Raw genomic sequence first — 23938 nt, forward strand, 5'->3', positions numbered from 1 at the left:
CCCTTCCTTCCCCAAAATGTTTCATACCCAGAGGAAGAGTTCGGGCTCCATGGAAAGCAGAGTTCTGTGTTCCCATCTGTTTCTATGTATTCTCCACGGGGGAACTGAAAACCCATAGGGCAGTGTTGTTGAAAGCCTTGCAACTGAGGTTAGCTTTTCCAAGCACCATAAAAATGGGGATCCGCGGCTAGCAAAGGAGCTTGTGAGATAAGGGGGGGTTGGGCGGGGCGGAACATCCCATCACGAAGCTGCTGGGATGAAGGTGTGTGTTCGTCCTTCGTTGCCGAAGAAGACCATGCCATCAGAGAAATGATGACATGACTTGCACTTGACTTTGTTCTGAGTGAGAGAGGGCTGTGCAGGTCACCAGTCTCACTTCTCCTCCAGAGCCATCTGAATCCAGTGACCAGATATTCATCAGGATGACTGGAGATGATGCAGGATGAGGCAATTGAGGTTAAGTGACTTGTCCAAGGTCACACAGCTAGTGAGTGTCAAGTATCTGAGGTGAGATTTGAACTCAGGGCCTTCTGACCCCTGCACTGGTGCTGTATCCACTGCACCACCTAGCTGTCCCCTGGGGTGAAGGAAGTGCGATGCTAAAGATGAAATAATTTTTATTATTCTCAAAACTCCGAAGAAGATATTATTTAATGCGCAAAGGGGCTGCATTCATGGGTAAAGAAGACATTCTGCTCCCACCTCTTACCCCTAAAATTAGTCAACAGGGCTTAATGTTAAGCAATACCATATCTTAACAGAACGGTGTGATTTCGAGTTTGGAGAAAAATTGCATGCCCTAGTTTTTGACTAGGAACTAGGGCGGGGGTGGGGATGGTTGAGAAGAAAGGCTGAGAGAGAAAACACCCAACTAACCTCCCTTATGGCAACCAAAAAGAGCTCCAGTTTTTTTTGTCTCTTTAAGGAAACACCTTATCTCGGATGCCAGTGTGTGTGTGTGTGTGTGTGTGTGTGTGTGTGTGTGTGTGTGTGTGTGTGTGTGTGTGTGTGTGTGTTCGCATAGCACAGGCGTTGGGTGCATATACTCACAGTAATCATTTTCAATCTGCTCACATTTAAACCAACCTCCTGCAGGACCCTGATATTAAAAAGACACGACTGACTTGGGTACCCTGCTGGGTCGATGCTCAGAGATTTGATTACTAAACTTTTGGCTCCCCGCACCGTCACAGAACTTGGGTCCGAATCTCGAATCTGCTACTTATTAGCTGTGTGACCTTGGACAAGTGACTTCATCTCTCTGGGCCTCAGTTTCCTCAGGTGAAAAATGAAGGATTTGGACTTTAATGATTTCCAAGGTCCTTCCAACTTCAGATCTATGGACGGAGCCCAACCATGCACAGCCGCCACCTCCAAAACCTTCTCCCTGCAAAGGCCCAAGTGGAAACCAGTCGGCCGCATTCGGCTGCTTTTCTGCTCATTTTCTTTTCTTTCTATGGTATTAACTCTCTCCCCCTGCCCGCTTCCTCGCATTAGATTAAGAAAATCTCGCAGGACCGAGCAGGGAGAGCCTTTCCCTTTAACCTGGCCGGGGGTGGGGCAGAGAGTGAGTCGGAGGAAAGGGCCAAAGGGGAGGGAGAAGGGGATGAGGGTGGGACCGGGCCACCAGAGACGTTGACAGGTGTTCTGCCTGGCCAATCCCGGGGGCCGGACCACAGCACCCCCACCCCTAAGGGTTTCGTCTCTTCCTGGGCTGCCAATGAGCGACCGAGTTGAGCCTACAAGTGGGAAGAGTGGGGAGCCTGGGTTCTTACTATCGCGGGAGCGACATTTTGCAGTGGCTACTTGAGGGTGTTGAGCGAAAAGACTGGGCTCTCTCGCACGGACCAGGTGCAGAAGAATTCGTGTCCTCGGGGGCTGTGCGAGTTGTGTGTCTGGGAGCCGGCGTCCTGGGGTGGGAGGGAGGGAGGGGGGTCCTAGACGATGGTGACTCGGGTCTGATTTTCCAATAGCTTATTTTCTAATTAGAGAAATCCAGAGATTTTCACCATCACCCTAAGAATAAGGCTATCCCAGCGCCGCCACCACCACTTAAAAAAAAAAAAAAGGAAAACAATATTAAACACCCCCCACCCCAACGATTCGAAAGATTGAAAAATATATCTATATTCAAAAAGAACTGATGGAAAAATCCAAAAATTTCCGGATCGATGCTCTTCTAGCAGTCGACCCCCCGAAAGCCGCCTCGGCACAGACTTCTCCGCTGGCTCTGGTCACGTCTCTTTCCGCCTCGGCAGCCACATCTGGCAACAGCAGCAGCAGCGGGAGCAGCGGCGGCGGCGGCGGCGGCAGCAGCAGCAGCAGCAGCAGCTGCAGCCCTCCTTCCTCGGAGCACCACACTGGCGGCTCGGACTGCCTGAGGACGGAGAGCCCGTCCCCGCCTCGGATCCTCGCAGCCCACTGCGGGCTGGTGCCCAAGCCAGGTTTCCTGAGCAGTGGCAGCGGAGCCGCTGGCCATCACCACCACCACCCTGGTGCCGCCGCTGCAGCCGCTGCAGCGGCAGCAGCCGGGGGGATGGCCCTAGGGTTGCACCCAGCGCAGGGTGGAGCGGGGATCCCCACCCAAGCGGCTCTCTACGGTCATCCCATGTACAGCTACTCGGCGGCGGCGCTGGCCGGCCAGCACCCGGCTCTGTCTTACTCCTACTCCCAGGTGCAAGGGGCCCACCCCACCCATCCCGCAGACCCCATCAAACTCAGCGCCGGCACCTTCCAGCTCGACCAGTGGCTCAGGGCGTCCACCGCGGGCATGATCTTGCCCAAGATGCCCGATTTTAACTGTGAGTATCCGAGAGTGAACGGGACAATGGCGCAGGCCAGGTGGGGACGGGGAGGACTAGAGATGGGGAAGCAGGTGGAAAAGAAAAAAAAAACAAATAAGAGGTTGGGGGTGAGGGGAGAAACTGAGGTTTCACTCTGGGCGTATTTACCCTATACCCTTCTTTACGCGATTCCAGAAAAACACAGAATGAAAGAATCTAGGATTCGTGGGGCCTATGATAATTCGTAGCCAGGTTATAGATATTCAGCGAGTACTCAAAACCAAATTATTAAAATGGCAACCCAGTAGTCCTTTTTCTTGTTGGTTGAGTTTTTTTTTTTTTCGTAGAAAGTGAGAAAAGGAGGTGAGTCAAGTCTGTAATGATTAACTATGAAGAGTAGGAAAGCAACCCGAAATACATTAAGAATTATACCCGGCTGTGTGGACTGGTATCCATTAATAAGAATGTTTCCTTGGGAAAGTGGGCCCCTAGAGTGCATTCAGGCTTTTAACGAAGGAAGCCCCTCATCGGTGGGATTTCAGGCCTTGAAATTCCGACAGGGCCCACACGTTTCCTAGTACTGTAGGGACTCGTAGCTTTGAACTAATTCTGCAGCTACCTGTCTAGTTCTTAGGTGTTTTGGAGGGGAGGGAGATGGTTGAAGGCAAGAGTTACTTTTGTCTGACTGGGCCGGAAATAATTTCTCCAGTGGAGATCATGCTTTCCCTGCCTCACCGAGATTCGATACTGAAACAACTTGAGGAGCAACTTATACCGGCTGCAAGTGAGGACACTAGGGTCTGATCGAACTGACCAGAATTAGAAACTGAGAGACGAGCAGTGGTGAAGGTCTCCGTCCTGTACTCCAAGCTGCTCGAACCTCGGGCCGCCAAGGTGCAGGTTATCTCCCCCTTCTAGGCCGAGGATCTAGGCTGGAAAGATTTTTAAATCACCCTGCAAATCCTAGCTGAGATGCTAGTTTTCTGGCGGAGATGGCAAAGCCATCCACTAGGGTGTAGGTTTACTTAGCCCCCTGCCAGAAGGATAGGAAGGTGTATACGTGTTTATTTTTTTTTTTTTCTGCTGCCGTACGCCTAAACAAAAAGGACCCATTGTTTTCGTCTGTATGGGTTTGTTTAGACTAGGGAGATGTAGACTTGAGGAAAGGGAAAAAAAAACTAGAAAAGAAAAACGTGCCAAAATTCTGCCTCTTTTTCAGGGAAGCTTGATTGTAACTGAACTGAGAAGGGTAGTGATAATGGAGGCTGGGGAAAAAATCACAGGACAGTGAGAAAATCCCAACTGGGTTACTATTTGTTCACCGGACACTAGTCCCTTTTCCCCTTGGCCCTTTTAACAGGTTAGCTCCAAATGAGGTAATAAAACCGCTTTCTCTCTCCTACCACTTTTCCCTGCATAATTCGAAGATTTTTATTCTTTTGAGTGACGGTGGCTGCTTTTTGTTTCCAAAAGCAAAAGAAGGGACAGTGTACTCCAAGAAATGGAAGAGAGCAGTCAGTTATGTCGGGGAGCAGCAACCTTCAGATAGTTCTGAGTTTTGCCCAAATTCCTGACCCAACACCTTTTTTTCTTCATACGCCATTAAAAAAAAAACAACCAAACATCATGCAGTCCTTTCCCCAACATACGTTTCCCATTTATACCTTAGTTTTCCTAAATTGGAGATACTTAATCATTGTGGTTGGGGTGATGGTGGTCGTGGTGAGGATTGAGATCTTTCTTACAGAACCACTAAGGTCAGAAACTTTCGACCCTGAGGGAACTCTGGAATTTTCATTAAAATCTATATAATGAAAGGTAAAACCACTAACCAGGTAGTTTCTCCCCCAATTGATAAAGGTAGGAGTATCCCCCTCAATCCTGTCTGTAAGTTTTTCTTTCCAGAATGGATTCTCCAGCATTCCTTTCCTTCCTGCAGCCCCATCCTTCATCCCTAATGATTTAAATTAAAATATATTTAAAAACAAAAGCGCCCTCCCACTTTATGGTCAGAAAACACAATTCCAATACAATCACGAAAGCTATGAAGGGGTTGAAACTGATTCCAAGAGATACTTCCTTCTCCGGCTGTTGGAAACTTGTTTCGTTTATTCTAAGTAGCTTTTCTCATCCCCTACTCCATTGCAATTTCTCAAGTGGTCCCCTCGGAGCCTCCGTTTTAATTAAAGTTCTAATGTATTGTCAAGTTGGGAATTCGGAGCCTTGTGTAACTAAAGCGGGAGGCGTGGACCTTTTTAAATAAAGCAAATTGTCACTCCCAAGGGAGACTGAGCTCATCCCACCCCGATCCCCAGTCCTTTTTCTTTTCTTTTCTTTCTTTTCCCCCTTTCTTTTATTGTCTACCACTTGTCGGGCTCCTGGGAAATCAGGGGGAGTCTCATTTTGAGGTCATAAAATTCCCTGTGATGTAACCGTGCGAAATTATGTAAATAAAACCACTGTTTCAAATAGCCAGTTAAGCCCAGTCAGCACAGACAGGTTGGGTCTTTAATTTGCGTAATGAGAGTTCAACAGAAACGGTCTTTCTTTGCGCCTCCTCTCTTCCCGGGCCCATACACTCCTTTAATACTCAAAGGGGGGAAGTGGATTGTATTTTCGCTGGAGAAGACAGTGAATGTAACCTGGTAGTAGAGCCCAGGGTTAGATTTGAGAAGGAAGCAGTGGTGTCCCCCAACAGGCTGAATTTTTCACGTTTTGGGGTTTTTGCCCAATGGAACAAGAAAGGATGTGTGTGTGTGTGTTCATAAGTAGACGGGATGGAGAATCAGAGAGTGACTTGTTTCTGGACATCCCTTCTGGCTTTTCTCAGAGTATCCTTCTCTCAAAGCCACCTACAAGATGTCAGAACTCCCAGGCACGGAGAAATATGACTAAAGATTTGGCACAATTTTTAAAAAACAAACCCGGTTTCATTTTTTTTTTTTAAGTGTCAGCCTTGAATCCCGATGGCTGTGAGTGGCTAGCAGGAAATAGCTTCAGGTCCTCGGAGAATGGGTAAAGAGTGAAAGTAAGAAATGGAAATAGAGCTAGGCAGTCTTGTGGTCTGAGTTTGGAGACTCCATTGGAAGCCGCTGGACTTAACCGAATATTTACTGCTTCGAGCAGTAAATTGCCCGGTTTGGGGAAAAGAAGGAATCCAGTTCCTCAGAGACCCCTTATCACTTCCCTCTTCTATTGATTGTCTCTCTGCCCCTCCCTACCTTCTTGTTCTTTATAGCCCAGGCGCAGTCCAACCTTCTGGGAAAATGTCGGCGGCCCCGAACTGCCTTCACCAGCCAGCAGCTGTTGGAACTGGAACACCAGTTCAAGCTCAACAAATACCTCTCCCGGCCCAAGCGATTCGAGGTGGCCACGTCGCTGATGCTCACCGAGACCCAGGTAGCCTCTTAGAATTTTCTCACCTCGATGACCCTCGTTCTACCTTGCCTCAGAGGTCCTGGAGTTCCCTCCCACTCCACTGCAACTACCCCCCCCCCCCCCCCCCCCCCATTGCAGGTATCCCTAGAGTGCTGAAAAGCCCTTGCTTTCGCTAGGAACTATCTAGGTTTAGAGAGAAGGCGCTTCCTTTCGCGCTGTGGCCCTGAACGACAGGTACACTCATCCCAACACATCTGGCTCTGTTCCTCTCCCACTCCCTTAAGTGAAGACAGAGGAGTTTGGAGGTCCTTTCCTCCTAAACTACCTGGTTATCTGGCCTCTCTAACTGTACTGCTCTGGAATTTGCTTTCTCCTCTGCGGACAGGTAGGGAGTGAAGGAAAGGAGGAATCTTTCAAGACTTAAGAGAACTGTTCTACCAAAACGGCTAAAGGTTGAGGGTGGGGGGGATGATTAAGGGAAAGGGGAATGTTGAAGGCCAAAGTCGGAAGGCAGTTAGTTTGTCCAGGGTCAAGTTTTCCGTGAACCGGAGGGGTGAAGGAAAGAGAGGACCTGTATCTGGTCCTAGCAGTTAGCAAGGGAACCCTAAGGGTACAGATTTGCAGGAAAGGTAAGGCCACAGCCGAAAATCCTAAATTGCCTGGGAAGGAAGCTTTCCAAGAAAGGAAGGGCTAGGAAGATTCAAAAGAGGCCCAGATAACCTCGGCACCTTCTCTTTCTCTACTGCAGGTGAAAATCTGGTTCCAGAACCGGAGGATGAAATGGAAACGGAGCAAAAAAGCCAAGGAACAGGCAGCCCAGGAGGCCGAGAAGCAGAAGGGAGGGGCGGGAAAAGGTGGAGGAGGGGAAGAGAAGGGAGAAGAGGACCTGCTGCTTCCCTCAGACAAGAACAGCGGCCGCCGCCTTCGGGACTTGAGGGACAGTGACCCAGAGGAGGAAGAGGACGACGACGAGGAGGAGGAAGGACATTTCTCCTACAAGAACAATAACGCGGCCCATTCCTCCGATTGCTCCTCTGAAGACGACTCTCCGCACACAAGACCCACCGGACCCGGGCATCAGCCCCCATCCCAATGAAGAGCCCACGGGGCCTTCCGGGGTGGGGAAGCAGGAGGTGGGACGTGACCTCACCCTCTCAGCTCCCCTATCCGACAGAGCGTCCTCCACGTTCAGTTGGACCTGGTTCCATCCAGGACTTGGGAAGATAACGCAGCTCCTCGCATTCAGCAACCTGCAACCCCGATTCTCTGCCCAGGAGAGGACGGGGGAGTGTGGGTGGGTGGGGGGGAAGGATCATTATTTCCTTGACTGCTTCATTCCTTCTCCGCAGTTCTTATCTCCACTTTCTATCTCCTTGGGTCCCCCGGGGTTTCCCCCGGGCTTGCAGCCCAGAGTTGGCTTACAGGGGGATTGGTAAATCCAGCTGCTGCCACTGACAAATGGATGAAGATCTGGGGAATCCCCTCCCATTACGCCCCCCCCCCCGCCCCTCTCCCCCAGGATCTGAAAATCCTGACTATTTTGGTGGTTTTGGGCTACAGAGCTTCGGCTGCTGTTGAACGAAAGAAGGCAACCCAGGGGAATGTTCAAACTTGAATCTCTTTTTTCCCTTTGGTTTTTATTTCATTTTGTTGTGGTGGTTGAGTAAGTGGGAGGTGGGAGTGAGATGTCGTAAGGGATTCCATAATACATGGGAACCCTCTCATCTCCCCACCAAGTAGAGAAAACTTACCACACAGTGTTAAGTGACATTTAAAACCTGAACCGCGGAAGCGCTGTTCTTTGCTGAGTATTGAAAAAATGTTTTGTGTTTATTATGTATCATGAAAAAAACTTTATGTCATGAACGTTCAAACTGCTGGAAATCTCAAGACTGTACTGTCTTTATTTTTGTATATCGTATTTATAAGAAAAGATACCTCTACTTATGCATGCTAAATTATTATTTAGCTTCTCCCATCGTCCTTGATGGAATGTAAAATAAATTGGTTTTATACTAGATTTGAGTGTAAATCTGGATTTTTTTTGAAAAAAAGGAATGTGATCCAAGACCCCAGATCAGAGGGCTCAAACTTTTGGTGTCATGGATCCTTCTGTCCAGAATAATATTTTAAATAAAAGAATAAATTTTAATAAACCAATAGTTTAATAAATACAATTAAAGTTTTTACAAAATGAGCGTTAAAATACATATTATTACAAAGGAAAGCAAATATTTTAAAAGTTATCAAAATATTTAAAAAAAATTCTCTCACTTCAGGTTACAAACACTCTCACCAAAGAAATAAAGATTTTTAAAAAAAAACCACAACAGAAGTTTTGCCATTTTATCAGGGCTTGAAATGAACATATGAAGGGTCACTACTTCGGCCTCTATTGTTTAGAGCTCTTTTGTGTATTGAACTGGTGAGAGAGAGTGAGAAAAGGGTGGATGAAATCAGAATTGCAAACTAAGATGAGAATTTAGAGATACGTCCCAGAGCTGAACTATGCATCAGGAGAAAAACTTAGGTGCTGGCTTAGGTACCCACCTGCCTTGACCACTTTTTTAAATGAAAGGGAGCTTAACTGACCTGGAGAAGCCAAAGCAGCTAAGCACGGACCCAGAATGACCATTCGCTTCTCACCCTCTTGCAATCTTTATCTTTGTTTTTAAATCATTTTTTATCTGTGGTTCTCTAGTCCTCTGAGTTTTTCAGAATTATTGTAAAGTTATTTAAAATAGGCATGGGTGTTACTTTTTAGAGGATTTGTTTATCCCTTTCCGGCTTTTCTGAAGTTAATTGTCCTCTATTAAGTTTTCAATGTTTAATAGATTCTTTCTACCCCTTTGCACCTTTTCCTGTCTTCCTTTTGCCTAACTGGTAATAGCTCACTCTCAGATCTGTGCAAATTTGCAGGCGTACAAACGTGAGGAGAGCCAGTCAAACTGCAGAAACATTTCGCACTGGAGCTGCAATGGCTTTGGATTAATAAACCTCTGCAGCGTGTCTCATCAATCACACAGGGGCTGCAGAAGGGCGACTGGCCATGTGCTTTGCACATGGAGGACAGAAACCCTGGATCAAAAAGCCTGTGGTTGCTGCTGCGGCGGTTCCCAGTCCAAACTATTGCCATAAACTAGTGCCAGACTGGCATGCTCAAGTAGCCGCTGGGAGCAGGACCAGGGTATGAGCTGAGTGAAAGGAGTCAGACAGGATCCTCCCAGCTTTCTCCACTCTATATGGGACAAAGAGGCCTAAAGGAAAGAGCCCAGAACTCTGGGTCAGATCTGCTGTTTACTGGCTCAGGGACCTTGGTCAAGTCTCTGCTCCAATCTGGGACTCTATTTCCCCATCTGTTAAAAAAAATAAGTTGGTTGAAACTTAGGTGAATTTTTGAATTTTCTTCTCACTCTAACGTTCTGTGATTTTGCTCCTTTCCTTGGCAGTATGAAAATGTCGGTCTCTCCAACAATCTCTAGGGGAAGGGAGAGGAGAAAATACAGGTGGCTTTTCTTCCTTTCTCTTTATAAGCACTTAGGTGTCCACCAGCTGCCACCGCCCTGCCTCCTCCCAGTTGATAAATGAGTTCAGAAGGGTCTGGTATTTCATTTGGGTGATTACAGCCCAGGCCAGCCCAACGGCTCATCTACCTATAGGGCTGAGGCGAGATTAATATCCTCTGTGGCAGCTCATTATCACCCCGGGCTCCTTCCAGAAAACCAATCGCAGCCAAAGCTAGGGAGACTCGAGGAGGGGAGGAGTTTTGGGAGGGAGAAGGGAGAAAGGGTGGGGGAAGAAAGCACTATTACACTGGCCTCAGGGTCCAAAGGTGGTTTGAGGTAATATGGGCTCCAGCAGTTGCCCTGATCTCAGGCTGGCAGCTAGCTACTCGGCTGCTGGAGGACTGACTCAAAGCAGCAATTCCTGGAAGAGACAGAAGTGCCGAAACAGATGCTCAGAGAGGACTACCTAAGTCTGTAGAGGGAGTTTCCCACCCCCCTCCATTCACTTCCCTAAAAACAAAAACAAGAAAAAAGCCCAACCACAACCCAACGATAGTCTGTTCCTGTGTGCACTCAAACCCACATGTAATTTTAAATTTTCCAATGCTGGATGAAGATGAGCCTGAAGCAGTCAAATCTGGGAGCTGGCTATTTCTCACCCTTTCCTATCCCGTCAGCGCTTCCCCTCCTGTGAAAGGGACCACATTACTAGTGGCCAGACCTCAAGAGGAGAGCAATAGAGTGGGGCGAGAGGTCAGGATCCGGAAAAGAAACTATTAATTATATCCCATCTGGGGCCTGGACGGCCTTTGAGTTCTGGTCTTCTTTGAGACCAACTCCTCTGCTGAAGCCACGACCCCCCTGCGCCCATTTGCTATCCCCCTTGCACCCCGATCCCCTCGACAATCACGATCCTAGAGACATACCGCGATATCATCACTGGGATTTTCTAGTGGCCCTTAGTGCTAGCAATTTCTCTTGAGGTGAAAGGCGACAAACTGGCATTTTTTTAAGTGAGTCACCCCTAGACCCAGGTCCCAGATCCGACTCTCAGACCCCCAACCTCAAACTGAACGCCCAAACCAATGATTAGGGACGAGCAATAGGGCTGGGAGTTCTCGGTTTGGGCCATCTTGGGAAAGGCTTGGGGCTAGGCCGGGTAGCTCCAATGTCTCCAGCCAGCTGCTTAATCGCAGCGGAATTTATCTCGCTAATAAATTTAATGATCAATTCGTTCTTGTCACTGCAGCTCTTCCCCAAATCAATTATAGCAAATTTAAATATAATCACTGGCTCATCCTCACCCACTCGGGGCCACGACGAACAATTCATTCCTGCTAATGAATGACTGCGTGTCCCTGCTCTCCTCTGCCTCCCTCGCCGCCCTCCCCGGCTTCGTGCCCAGTGAGGGCTGGCTTGGTTGCCGCTCTCGGAAGGATGGAACTGAGCTGAGCAAGGCCAAGCCGTCGGAACAGAGGAAAACGCAGTGGCCCCCAAAAATCCCATTGGGAACCACGGTTTTTTCCTACAGAAGGGCCTGATTCCCAGTACACAAAAGGCCGAGTCAGTGCAACTCAAGCAAAGTTCCGACCCCCCCCCTCCATTAATACAATTATTAAGATAATTGGGTTTCCATTTTTCTTCCCCAAAGACAGATATCACAAAACCTACGTAAGCCATTCCCTTTCTCCCATCTCAGTAAAGAAGTTGGTGACCTGGTCTAAGCCTTAGACCTTAGACTAAAGAAAAGGAGACCTTAAGGTGAGTTTGAGCTAAAACCTTCAACAATCCACAAGCTTTCTCGAAGTCTGGCAATCCAAGGGACTCGAGTCGAATTGTTCCCTGTCTTCTTCTTCCTTTTTTTTTTTTTTTAGACATCTCCATCAGTTATTGCATGGGGAAGGGAAATGGAGCTCTATTTTGTCATTCCCTTGCCAAAAAGACGACTTTCCAAGGCTGTCATTCCGGTACCCTGGAATCAGATCAAATCCAAGAGACAATGATTCAGTCCCCGCCTACTTCGATTCTCTCCGACGTTTCTAAGAACTACGGTCTTTGGTGTTGTCTATCTGTTCTTTTCAGGAATGAACATTTCTCTATTGCCCTTCTTGGAAAGCTGACCTCTTCTCTCTCTCTCTCTCTCTCTCTCTCTCTCTCTCTCTCTCTCTCTCTCTCTCTCTCTCTCTCTCTCTCTCTCTCTCTCTCTCTCATTGTGCATCTTCCATGTCTATATGTATGCGCTCAAAGCCTTTAATGTCAAGTCTTAACGTCAGCCCTGTACTCTCCTTCAAAATGAAAACGATAACTTTTTTTTTTTAACCGAAGACTTGGATATTCGTGGCATGTGGAACCTTGTTTCAAGTCGGGAAAAAGGAGAGTTTGGGCTTATAAGAGAGAAAAACACACACAACGCCTCTGATTGCTTCAGGTGTCGATGATTCAAAACTGTGAAATTTAACAATGTTTACAAGGGAACTTGCATATTAGTTCAGTCTTGGCCCTTCCTTGCACCCTCAACGCGGGAATATCCCAACGTAAAGCTTTAATTTCTTATTTGAAGACGAGCAAGATTCTGATAAGAATGAGAAGGGTGGGTCAGTACTCAACCTTTGGGGGAGGGGGCTGGGGAAGTAAGGAGGGGAGGGTGTGAAAAGCCAAATAAATCTCATTTCACACGTGACAGAGCTCCATCTCGACTTCTAGGAAGGGTGGCTTTGGATTCCACTAGAGAGATCCTGCTCGCTTCCTCCTTTTTTCCAAGGTGCCTAGAAAATTTGTGACGGAACAGGGGTGGATTGGCTAACAAAATCTGGGGGTTCGAATCCTGGTCGGAGACTGGAATCTGTAGGGAGGGGAAGAAATCAAGACCCCAGCAAGGTTCAGGACTCTGCTATAGGAAAGGAAATAACTCTCCCAGAAAAGAATTTATTACTCTGAGTTCTTCCAAGAGGACAGCTCCCTAGACTTGAAGATCAGTAATTTCTGGATTATGTTACTCATTTGTAGAGGGAAAAGTGTGTGTGTGCCTGTGTGTGTGTGCGTGTGTGTGTTCTATCAACGACCGGGGGAAATCACCTAGCAGGACATAGGCGCTCTACTCCTGGGCTCTGTATCAAAGTCCTACTGGTGTATTGTGTCTCCCTCAATAAAACTAATCCCTTTAAAGGTGTAACCTCTAACAAGAATGCTGCAGTGTTCCAGACTACAAGGGCAAATATGTTTTTCAGATTCCGTTTTTATGGTCGGATTAAAGTTTATTTTCCATAATAGGGCACCTAATAAAACTCATAAAGCTCTGTCAGTCCTCCAGCTGGTGGCCTCATTTAACACTTTCACTTCATAAATCATTTTACAGCTTGCCAGGTGTTTCCAAAACTGGAAGCAACCAAAAAAAAAAAAAAAACCCATCAAAATCCCACCCCCACAAGACCTTAAACCTATTGAAAATCTGTCTATAGCTCCTCAAAACTAACAAGAGACAAAACCTCCGGTGTCATTCTATCCCCTCTGGGGTTGGGTGTTGTGAGAGAAGGGTGGAGCCCTAATGTGTGGGTGATACTAGGAACGACACCTTGCTAGGCGCGATAACTACCCTCAGAGTCCAATCTTCCCTCCTGGCGGCTGTGTAATAAAAGGCTTTGAGGCGATTAGTGAGGAATCCATTACCGAAAGGAGAAGTAATCGGTTCCCCCTGGCCTAAAAAAGCCAGTCAGGTCCCTCCCCGTGAGAGGAAAGGGGGATGGGGGAGGGTGAAAGGTGACCGGAAAACTAGCCCAGATCTCTCCTCTTTATCTCTCCAGGGGCGAGAAGGCGGAACTGGAGAGGGGCAGGTCCACACAGTCAGAAGGCCCCGAGGTTGGAACTGGTCTACAGCTGGATCTCCAAGAAGGAGAAGCTGGGGAGAGAAGGGACCTTGGGGAGGCTGGGGATAGGGGTTGTCCTCTCTCCTCCTGTTCCTTGACAGGTATCTGCCTCTCTCCAGCCTGCACTCTTTCCTCCTCGGCCTCACCCAGCTCTCTACGCACCCCCACCCCCCATAACCCTCCATCCCTCCCTATGCCGACCTTAGCCAGATCCCGCATTCCGCAGCCCCCAACACCTGGCTACTCTCCGCTTTCCCGCGACTAAAACGTATACAAGGTGCGAGACAATGCCTCTGTCCTGAGCAAATGTCACGTCCTGAGGCCGGGGGAGGACAAAGGGTGCCCTCTCCTAGATCGCCTCAGCTGGGGGGTGAGGGGGAGGGCTAGGAAAGGGGTAACTGGAGAGGCGTGGGAGGGGGCGCTGGGAACCCGGGGGACAGAATGTGTGTGTATGTTGCGGGGGAGGGAGGGCGGCAAAGGTGGCAATAACTGAGGCCGCCGCCGGTTTACCCAGCTGGGAGCTGGAACAAAGGCTTCTAGGAGGCTTATCTCTTCCCAAGCCGGCCCGGAACAGAGGAGGGGTGGCCAAACCCCGGGCCCCTGGAACGAATCTCTGTCAATGGGGGCGATCCACCTGGGCCGTCGGGGTCAGACGGAGGGCGCGTCCGGAGCACCGCCGGGACCCAAGGGTCACTCCCTCTCGGACGGTGGGTGGGGAGCAGGTTGCAGGAGAGAGAGATGCTGCAGCCACTGCTTGAGACACAGGATGGTCGGCTGGGTCTTCTTCTAGGGAAGGGATGAGTGAGGAAAGGAAGAATGAGGGACCAATAGCCTGGGAGAATAGATCACAATTACTCTTGGATCCGAAAAAATTAAATAGAGGAGTACATAATTATGTACGGTTCAGTATGGCTTTATGCGACGCGCTGTCCGCGCTGTCCCTACTAGACCATTAGCTAGACCAAGAAGGCTGGACCCTTGAAAAGCTTAGCTTTCGATTTTGCTCGGGCCCTGGCACCCCGATGTCTGTGTGTGTGTTTGTGTGTGTGTGTGTGTGTGTGTGTTTTGTTTTATCCAGACTTGTGATTTCATAAGTGTTTGTCCAGACTGGTAATTTCATAAGTGTAGAAATTCTCTCCACCGCTGGAAATCTTCAGATTTCAGCAATTTATAATCTTAGAGAATTCCCTACGCCATTGAGTGGTTGGTTATTGAACTTGTCCACAGTAATTCAACTAGGGTGGATCAAAATACTTTCTGACTATAAAGAGAGGCTTTCTGGTTCTCAAAAAGGTGGTCCAGGGATCCCTGAGGGGTCCACAGACTCTTTCAAGGGGTCTATGAGATAAATTTTCATAATAATACAAAGATAATTTAATTTGTAAAACGGTAAATATGGCTAGATATAACCCACATAAATAAAAGCTCTTGGGGAGGGGAGATTCTGAATAATCCTTAAGAGTGCAAAGCCAATTAGGAGTTCCAAATGTTTGAGAACCCACAAAACAACCTTTGTCCATGGTAGGAACTTAATAAATGCTTCTGATGAGTTGAAAATGGGTGAGAAGTTTTGTTGCTTTTGTGTTTCTCTTGCCCTCCCTCTTTCCTTGAATGATTTTTAAATATTTAATTAAATTTTAAAATTTCAGATCTTCATTTTCTCCTCCCCCATCTCTCTAAGCTTCTCAAAATCCAATGTATTTCCAGCTAGAGATGCTCCTTTTCTCTCCACCTGGGAGGGCACAGTGATTTTTCTCAGGAGCTCAGATTGTCAAGACTCAGAATCTAGAGGTAGGCTTTCTTATCTGAGGACACTTAGAGGTAACTAGGCCTGGAGTCTGGTAGACTGGACTTCAAATCTGACATCAAACACTTTCCTAGCTGTATGGCTTTGAGGAAGCCACTTAATATGTTTGCCTCAGTTTCCTCACCTATAAAATGAGGATAATAACAACCTCCCAGGATTGTTGTGAGAATCAAATGAGGTAGTATAAAGTGGCTATGTATATATACATGTATAGTATATATGTGCATAAATACATGTACATATAATATGTGTGTTTATGAGTCAAGATTCAACATCAGAAACTAGCTGGGTGAAATTGGGCAAGTCATTTAACCTCTGTTTGCCTCAGTTTCCTCATCTATACAACGAGGATAATAATAACATCTACCTCCTAGAGTTGTTGTGAGGATGAAATAATATTTGTGATTTGACTAAATGTGTGTACATGTGTGTGTATGCACACACATTAGCTATTAGCATTATTAGCTCATGCCCAGCTAGGTTTCCTAAGTCATCACACATTTATTAAATGCTTACCATGTGCCATGTACAGTGCTAGTGTGCCAGGGATACATAGAAAAGCAGACACAGTTCTCACAATTTAATGATGAAGACAACATGGAAATAGCTGGGCACATTCAAAACATGAGTAGAAGGGAAGGTGATCTCAGTGGGGAAGCCTCTAGCAACCTTGCCTTTCTCCCGGTGGAAAAGACAACTTGGAGAGGAGGACAGCTTATTGAAGGCTTGGTACAAAAGTAGAAGAAATATGGGGGGGGGGGCAATTGAACTCTGACCTCATTACTCTAGGGAACTGCAGATGAGGAGGCTCCCCCAGGTGAGGGGAATATCTTTCCCAAAACTTCAATAGAAGGACAATTATAAACTGTAAATTAAGAGGAAGAGTCAGACATGGATTTTGTGCTTTGTGATGGAAGAATTTGACTAGAGGTATATAAAACATTTCCCCTAGAAGAAGGTTAAACTGTTTTTCTGTTGTTTTTTTTCCAGATAGGGCATGTACTCTAACTCTATAACTGAGCAGTAATTTCTTCTTTCTTCATTTGCTCCTCCACAATCTGCGGGAATTCAGTCCAAAAACCTGCTCTGTGTGAAAGTGTGGATTGTCCCTGAATCCTTTTGAAGATTAGCTGCCCTGGAAAATGTGCAAAACCACCTTTTCAGGTTTTTGTTGTTTTATACCTTGAATCTCCTAAAAGTCCTCCAAGTGTAGAGTACAAACCATGAAATGCTTGTGGTTCTAGTACTTTGAAACTGAAAGGGCCATTGATTGATTACTTCTGGTGATTCACATTTTTATAGATAAACTTGCAAACTTTATAAACCAAAGGCAAATTACATTCCCTCCCCCATACACACAACTGAACATAAATGATCTTTTATTGTAATCACACTCTCCACTGGCTGGCTAAGGACAGTTAATAATAGGTTTTAGCAGTGAGCCTACTGCTTGGGGGAACATACCAAGGTCATACTAAGGAGCTGAGTGGGGGTGGTCTTTGAGACATGTTTAAAGATTTGTTCTGATCATTCTGATATTCAATTAAAAACATTTTTAAATGACCTTAACCCTTTGGGTTAATTTAAACGATAGTGGAGCCATATACTTTCTCTCCACTAGATATAGGTTTTACGCATGACTAAAAAAGTTTCAAAAATGCTACATATTAAGTATGTTCTATTAACTTCTCTGCAAATATAACCAGCTGAAATGAACTGTTTTAGAAAGACCACTAGACCTTTCACTTTTTTCACAGAGGTAGAGAACTATGGGTATGGAACACTAAATGTGCTGTCAGATTCAATTGATTCGTTGCTTAGTTTTGCCAAATTACTAAAAAAATCTCTTTTTCTGTTCTTTGTTACAAAGGCATAGATGTGGGTGATACATATTACATACAGAAAGGAAGGTGATGTAAAAACAAAAGATAGAATAAAAATATACTTGGAGTCAGAAGGTCTGGTCCAAATACTGGTTCTGCTAGCTACTTACTACTAATGTGGAGAGGCAAATCACCTCTGCTTTCTGGGCCTCAGTTTCCTGGTCTGTAAGATGAAAGAGTTTGGCTCTCTAAGGCCCTTCCCATTTCAAATCCTATAAGTCTCTTTGGTAGGAATTTTGCAGAATGATAGAAATAGTAATTAACAGCTTTGTTGTTGTCATTCAGTTGTGTCTGACTTTTAGTGACTGTGTGGATCATACTGTATGTGGGATTTTCTTGAAAAAGACACTGGAAAAAAAATAAAAAGATACTGGAATAGTTTGTCATTTCCTTCTCCAGTTCATTTTACAGGTGAGGAAACTGAGGCAAACTGGGTTAAGCAACTTGCCTAGAGTCACACAGCTACTAAGTGTCTGAGGCTGGATTTAAACTTGGGTATTCCTGACTCTAAACCCAGCACTCTATCTGCTGTAATACCTAGATGCCTCGGTTTTCTGATCTGTAAAAATGAGCTGGAGGAAAAAATAGAAAACCACTGCAGTATCTTTGCCAAGAACATCCCAAATGGGGTCACAAAGAGTTGGACACAACTGAAAAAATGACAACTCAACTGAACTGAGTACCACTTAAAGTAGACTTTATATGCCCAACTTGAGAATTTGTTAACAGAAGAAAAGCCAGGCAGGAGCAATGTATACTGTTCCACCAAGATCTGTTTTATAGGATCAGCGGCAGGAACCTCAAAGATAATTTAGTCCATTCTACAGATGAAGAAACTAAGGCCAGGAGTGGTTAACTGACTTGTTCAGTTGCATGGATTGTGGGAAGCAGAGCTAGGATTTGAATCTAATTGCTCAGATTACAAATCCATCATAAACTTACAGACGTTTCAAACTCATTCCTACTTGCCCAGCCCAGGCCCCCCCCCTTTTTTTTGCCCCAGATATTTGTCCACCCTGGAACATTCCCTTTATCTCTCTCCTCCCCAACCTTATTCTTATTTTCAATATTCCACTCACCTTTCAAGGCCCAGCTAGAATCCCACCACCTCCAGGAACTCTTCCTCTACAACTCTAGCACAGGCAAAGTTGTATTTATTAACTCTGCTACACATTTTGGCTCTTATTCCATTATCTTATGTTCCTCTCTAATTCATGTTCTAGATTCATTCTAGCTTCATTCATGTTCTAGACTGCAGGGTTCTTCAAGGCAGGAACTGCATACATAGAGATCCTTTCTGTTGCACCGAGCTAGGCACATCTTAGGCATTGTTGAACTGAATTGAAATCAGTTTGCCTCTGTTAAATAAAAATTCCCAAGTCCTGAAGGATCTACTAAAGAGACATCAGCTGATCCGGGGGGAGAATGCTATGAGCTAGGAGGCTACTAGAGGGGAAAGGGCAGCTGGGCTGATTCAGAGAGATACAAGGGAGAAGGAAAATCTAATCAATTGCTTTTCCATGCAATCTCTAGGAAAGATTCAATCTGAAAGTAAAAATTATATTGCCCTGCCCTTCCTGTGTCCCCAGGAAAAGCGAATTATATTCTCTGCACTCCATCAGACACAGTATAATTTCAGCACCCTGGGTTCAAATATTTTATTTGTCACACCCCAGTGGACTTGACCATTAGGCTAATGAAAAAGGCAAGGTATGGAGAAACTGCAGGCACGGTCAGAGGACTGGAGTTTGATTCCATGCTCTTTGTCCTAATGTCTGTGTAACCCTGTGCAAGTAATTTCACTTGTCTGAATGCAAGGGTTTTGATCTGTAAAATGGGGATGATATTTGTACTACTTACTTTACAGAGGAGTATCATTTGTTAATCATTTTGCAAAAACCTAACGCAGTACAAAATCAGTTATAACTAGCTTGAAAATGATTATGTTTAAATAAAAATGCTCATTAATAATTAGCTATAGTTAACATTTTTAGCATCAAGGTTAAGCCTAGGCAAAACTGTGAAGAAAAAAAGTTTAATTCTTTTCCATTACTTTTTTAGTCTCCTCTCTCTCCAACACACTCACTAGCTACCTGATACTTTCATGTTGTTTCTGGCTCCTTCCCTTCATACCCCACCCTTCCAACTCCATTTAGACTTACTGCCCAGAGTTGTGACAGGGGTACTTTTCCCCCTCCCTGCCCTGCCCTCCATCAAAATTGCTCTTAGCTCAAACCTTGGAAAATATACAATAAATTTTTTCCTGATGAGGAGCGAAAACATGCAACTCTGTCTAAAGATAGATTTTATAAGAGGCAATCTCTTGGTTCAAAGGAATGAATCTCTAAAGGTAACAATTCAGACATTAGCAATAGGTTGGGGAGGGGTTAAAGGGAGAAAACCTTATAAGTATTTTCCAAATTTCACCATGAAGGAGGGTTGGGTAAAGGGATGGCTCTTTGTGTTCAGTAATATAATTTTCTTTTTACTTAAAAAAATTTAAATTTATTTTTCAACAAAAAAAATCTATTTTCTCTTCCTTCTACCTTATCCTTCCCATCTTTCAAAAAAGAAAAACAAAACCTTTATAACAAATATGTGTAGTCAGATGAAATAATGTCAAAAAAACCTCTCATTCTGTATCAGTAGCATACATTTTCCAAAATTCTTATCTTCATTTTTATATAATATTCGTCACAACGTGGTAATGTAACATATGAATCATTGTTGATGTTTTTCCTAACCAAAGAAAGGTCAAGAAACTTCTTTAATCCTAAACTCCCAAAGTCTATTTAGGACCTTTTGCCACAGTGGAGATTTTAGGGTGTTTTCCAACTCAGTGTTGTTGGGAACTTGGAGTCCTTTAGTACTTGTATATGACCAGAGCACTAAACGTGGAGAGGAAATCCTAGCTCTGCCACTGAACTACCGCTGTGGTTTTTGTTAAGACATTTCATCTCTCTGGACCTCATTTTCCTCGTATGTAAAAATAAGAGTATTAGAATCATGAACTCGAAGGACCTCTAAGGTCTTTTCTGTTTCTACAGGTCTAGAAACCTCAATAGTTCTTAGGTTCCTTTCAGTACTAATATTCTTGGATTCTGGGCAATATGGCTGGTATACTTGGGGTAATTCCAGTTTATTCCAGTTTGGAGTGTCATTTGGGGTACAAACTGGAAGCAACAGTTTGAGCATTGTAACCCTCATTAAGTCAGTCTGGGGGCTCTCGAGACAGATAACACCTTTCCTCCTCTGGAAATTTGATCAGGTGTGAGGATGCTAAATTATACCAAGGCTCATCAGAAAGGTGCATTCCACATGTGTGGAATCCAGTTCGACAGAGGCCATCAATCAGATATCTCGGTCACTTTGCTATGCATGTTGTAAACTTCTCAACAGGGTACACTGCAGGCGTTATGGTTAGGTAGTTTCCTTTGAAGGATCCTATGGTAAGTAAACTCTACTTAAGCTGGTGTTCTTTTTTGTAAAACCCTATGCCTATTGAGAGACTGAAAATGACAGGGAACAGGTGATATGCTTTATGTGGGAAAGTGGCTAAGTAATATTCACAATGATTATAAAATCATAAGAGCAGAAGGAACTTTACAAAGTCAATACATCACTTTTCCTGCCTTCAGAACAACATCTAAACTCCTCTGAGAATGTTTTTAATGTCTTTCTTTAAAAACCTCCAGAGGATATTTGACAAAAGGACTAGTGTCCCATTATAAGTTAACATAAGTCCTATTAAAAAGTTACAGAAATGAATTTTTTGATCCACTGCATTTTGTTTACCAAAAAAACTTTTCTTAAAGGAGTGGATTGAAACTTTCAGATATAATCATGATAATTAATAATAATAATAGATAGCATTTATCGAGTGCTTGCCATGTGCCAGGCACTATGGCTAAGTACTTTGCAAATATCTCATTGGATCCTCACAATAACCCTGGGAGGTAGGTGCTATTATTATCCCCATTTTACAGTTGAAGAAACTGAGGCAAACAGAGGTCCCATAACTTACTCAGGGTCACACAGCTAATAAATAATGTCTGAGGTCAAATTTGAATTCAGGTCTTCCTGACTCCAGGCCCCTTGCTCAATCCACTGGGAACTGAGAAGGCTAAATTAGGCTGAGGAGGAAAGAGAAAGTAGTGGTAGTATAGATGGGAAGGGATATAAAAGGGAAATGTCTTCTGTGGCTAAATTTTAAATATTTCCCATTAAAAAAAGTTTCTGTCAAGTTTAAAGTGTGAGATCTAGGTTACTTTTGTTCCTGGCTTTCAAAAATCTTTCTTTAATTAGTTTAAGAAAGAATTTATTGATAGCTTTTTTTTTTTTTTTTACAAAAGGCAAATTTAATAGGATTATTAAAATCTGTTTTGTAAGTTCTTACAAAGGACTAGTCCAGAGGCAGGAAACCTACGGCTTCGAGGCCATATCTCTGAAGATTGAAATAGTCAAAGGGTAACTAACACTCGAGGACCTACAGGGCCACATGTGGTCTTGAGGCAGCAGTTTCCCACCTCTGGACCAATATTTTAATACATAAGAATGTAACAGCCAAAGTAGACATTTCTCATTGACACAAATGAAATTATTTTTAATTTCTTAAGCAAGTCACTTTAATCTTTATTGATAACTTTTGTTCCCTGATGAGTTTTAAAAGAAAATTATAAACTGGAATCACCTTCTATGCCTTGCTATTGGCAATTTTCAAGTCTGCATGTCATCCAGACTTTAATAAATGAAGGAAAATAGGTTTTCTAAGCTTTCCCAAGCAAATCTGAAGGGACTGTTCATTAGTCAGAATCTGTGGTGAACAAACAGCTCCCTGGAGCCTCTCTCAAAAACCTTAAAAAAAACCCCACTGTACTATCCATTCATATTTACTTAGGGGACGCTGAAGTCACATCACAGGGCCCACACTCACTAAGCTGAAACGGAAAGGCCTTGGAGGCCTTTTCAATTCTATCTTCATAAAACAAAATAATTCCCTTTTAATGACTGTCTTTGTTTTCTTTCCCAGTTCTATTTAACCAGATAAAAGGTCTGGGGCATTTTCAACTGGGTTAAACCACTGTGACCTTCATAATCAGGGAACAGAAATAAATTATATTTTCTCGTAAATGTTAATATGTCTCCATTACCCAGCTGCCTCCTAATCACTGATGGTAGTGATAATATTTAGCCTTTATCAGGCCTCTCATTCAGGGATAACAAAGTACTTTATTATGCCTTGTAAGCAGTTAAGGAGCCTTTTAGATTTGCAAGGTGTTTCACACACAAGTATTATATGACTGTGAGTGTTATTAGGCACTGCAAAGAATTCCCAAAGGAGGCTGGTACTGGGCTTCATGGTAGAGTGGGGGGAAAAAACAACAACCCAACATTCAATTCTCTCTGAGTCTGAAGATCTAGGTTCTAATTCTGTTTTTCCCATTGACCTGTTTGTGTGACTGTGGGCTTATGAGGGGTGGAAGGAGAAGAGGGGAGGTAAGCCTTAAGGAGATGAAATCATGAAAAATGACATTTGGTGAAGTAATGATGATAACGTCACTTACAATTTCCTGATATTGTACCAATAAAGAAATTATGAGTTCTGGGGAAGGTTCAGACTCATTAAAAAAATCAACTCCAGAAAGCTAGCGTTCTACCCTGTGCAGGTCTGATGAACTCTTAACACGACACAGACCAGTGATAGGAAGAGAGGGATGTTTAAAATTGTAAAAATACATATTTATACACATATGCAGAAACCTTCCACTAGTGCTCAGTTTGTTTTAGAATTTCCCTTTTTTTCTTTCTGGAGGCAATCAGGGTTAAGTGACAGCTAGTAAGTGTCTGAGGTCTGATTTGAACTCAGGTCCTTCTGGCTCTAGGGCCAGTGCTCTATCTAATTCCTACCTAAGCTGTCCCAACTCCCAATTTTCTCAAAGATTATTAATAATAATAGCTAGCATTTACATAGCCCCTACTACATACTACATATACCGTGCCAAGTGCTTTACAAATGTTATTATTTTCCCTACTTTACACTTGAGGAAACTGAGACAAACAGAGAGTTCAGTGGTTTGTCCAAGGTCATATCTATTAAGTGTCTGGGGCTGGATTTCAATTCAGGTCTTCCTGACTCCAAGCACTAACTACTGTGATGCCTACCTGCCTAACCTTTGTGTTGAGTAGTACTAAGTAACATTTAAAAAAAAAAAAAGACTGGGACAAAACAAGGTAATTAGGGATATATCTGTTCCCCTTCACGCCCATTATAACTACCCATCTTTTATTTTCAGGCTGAGGAACCACAGAGACGGAAATTTGGGTTTGCTGAGACTCAGGGTTAACAGTGCCAAAGGCATTTGCAATTTGATTTATCTGTCTGCATAGTCCACAGAGTTGAAAACCAGACTCTGGGCCTTGGTCATTTTGATTTAGAAAACAGAAAGAGGCTCTGAAAATCTGATTGTCCATTGGAGCAAAAAAACCCCACCAAAACTCAAAACAACTCCCTCCCCCGCCCAAAAAAAACCTCCAACATGGAGGGGTGTTAATAATTTTTTCAGTTGTGTCTGACTTTTTATGACCCTATATGGGGTTTTCTTGGCAAAGATACTGGAGTTGTTCGTAATTGCCTTCTCCAGCTCATTTTTGCAGATGACTAAACTGAAGCAAACAGTGGTTAAGTGACTTGCCCAGGGTCCCACAGCTTAGTATGTGT

The 23938-nt window shown here is 44.5% G+C and overlaps 1 protein-coding gene across 1 annotated transcript; it reads left to right on the top strand.

The window, feature by feature from the left end:
• Nucleotides 1-1801: 1801 nt before the first annotated feature.
• On the top strand, nt 1802-8307 carry MNX1 (motor neuron and pancreas homeobox 1). The gene is made up of 3 exons (XM_072650260.1): nt 1802-2801; nt 6022-6182; nt 6910-8307. The coding sequence occupies exons 1-3, from the start codon at nt 2144-2146 to the stop codon at nt 7255-7257; spliced, it is 1167 nt and encodes a 388-aa protein (XP_072506361.1). The 5' UTR covers nt 1802-2143; the 3' UTR covers nt 7258-8307.
• The last annotated feature ends 15631 nt before the right edge of the window (nt 8308-23938 follow it).

Source organism: Notamacropus eugenii, chromosome 3 (assembly GCF_028372415.1).
Source record: "Notamacropus eugenii isolate mMacEug1 chromosome 3, mMacEug1.pri_v2, whole genome shotgun sequence".
Lineage (NCBI taxonomy): Eukaryota > Metazoa > Chordata > Mammalia > Diprotodontia > Macropodidae > Notamacropus > Notamacropus eugenii.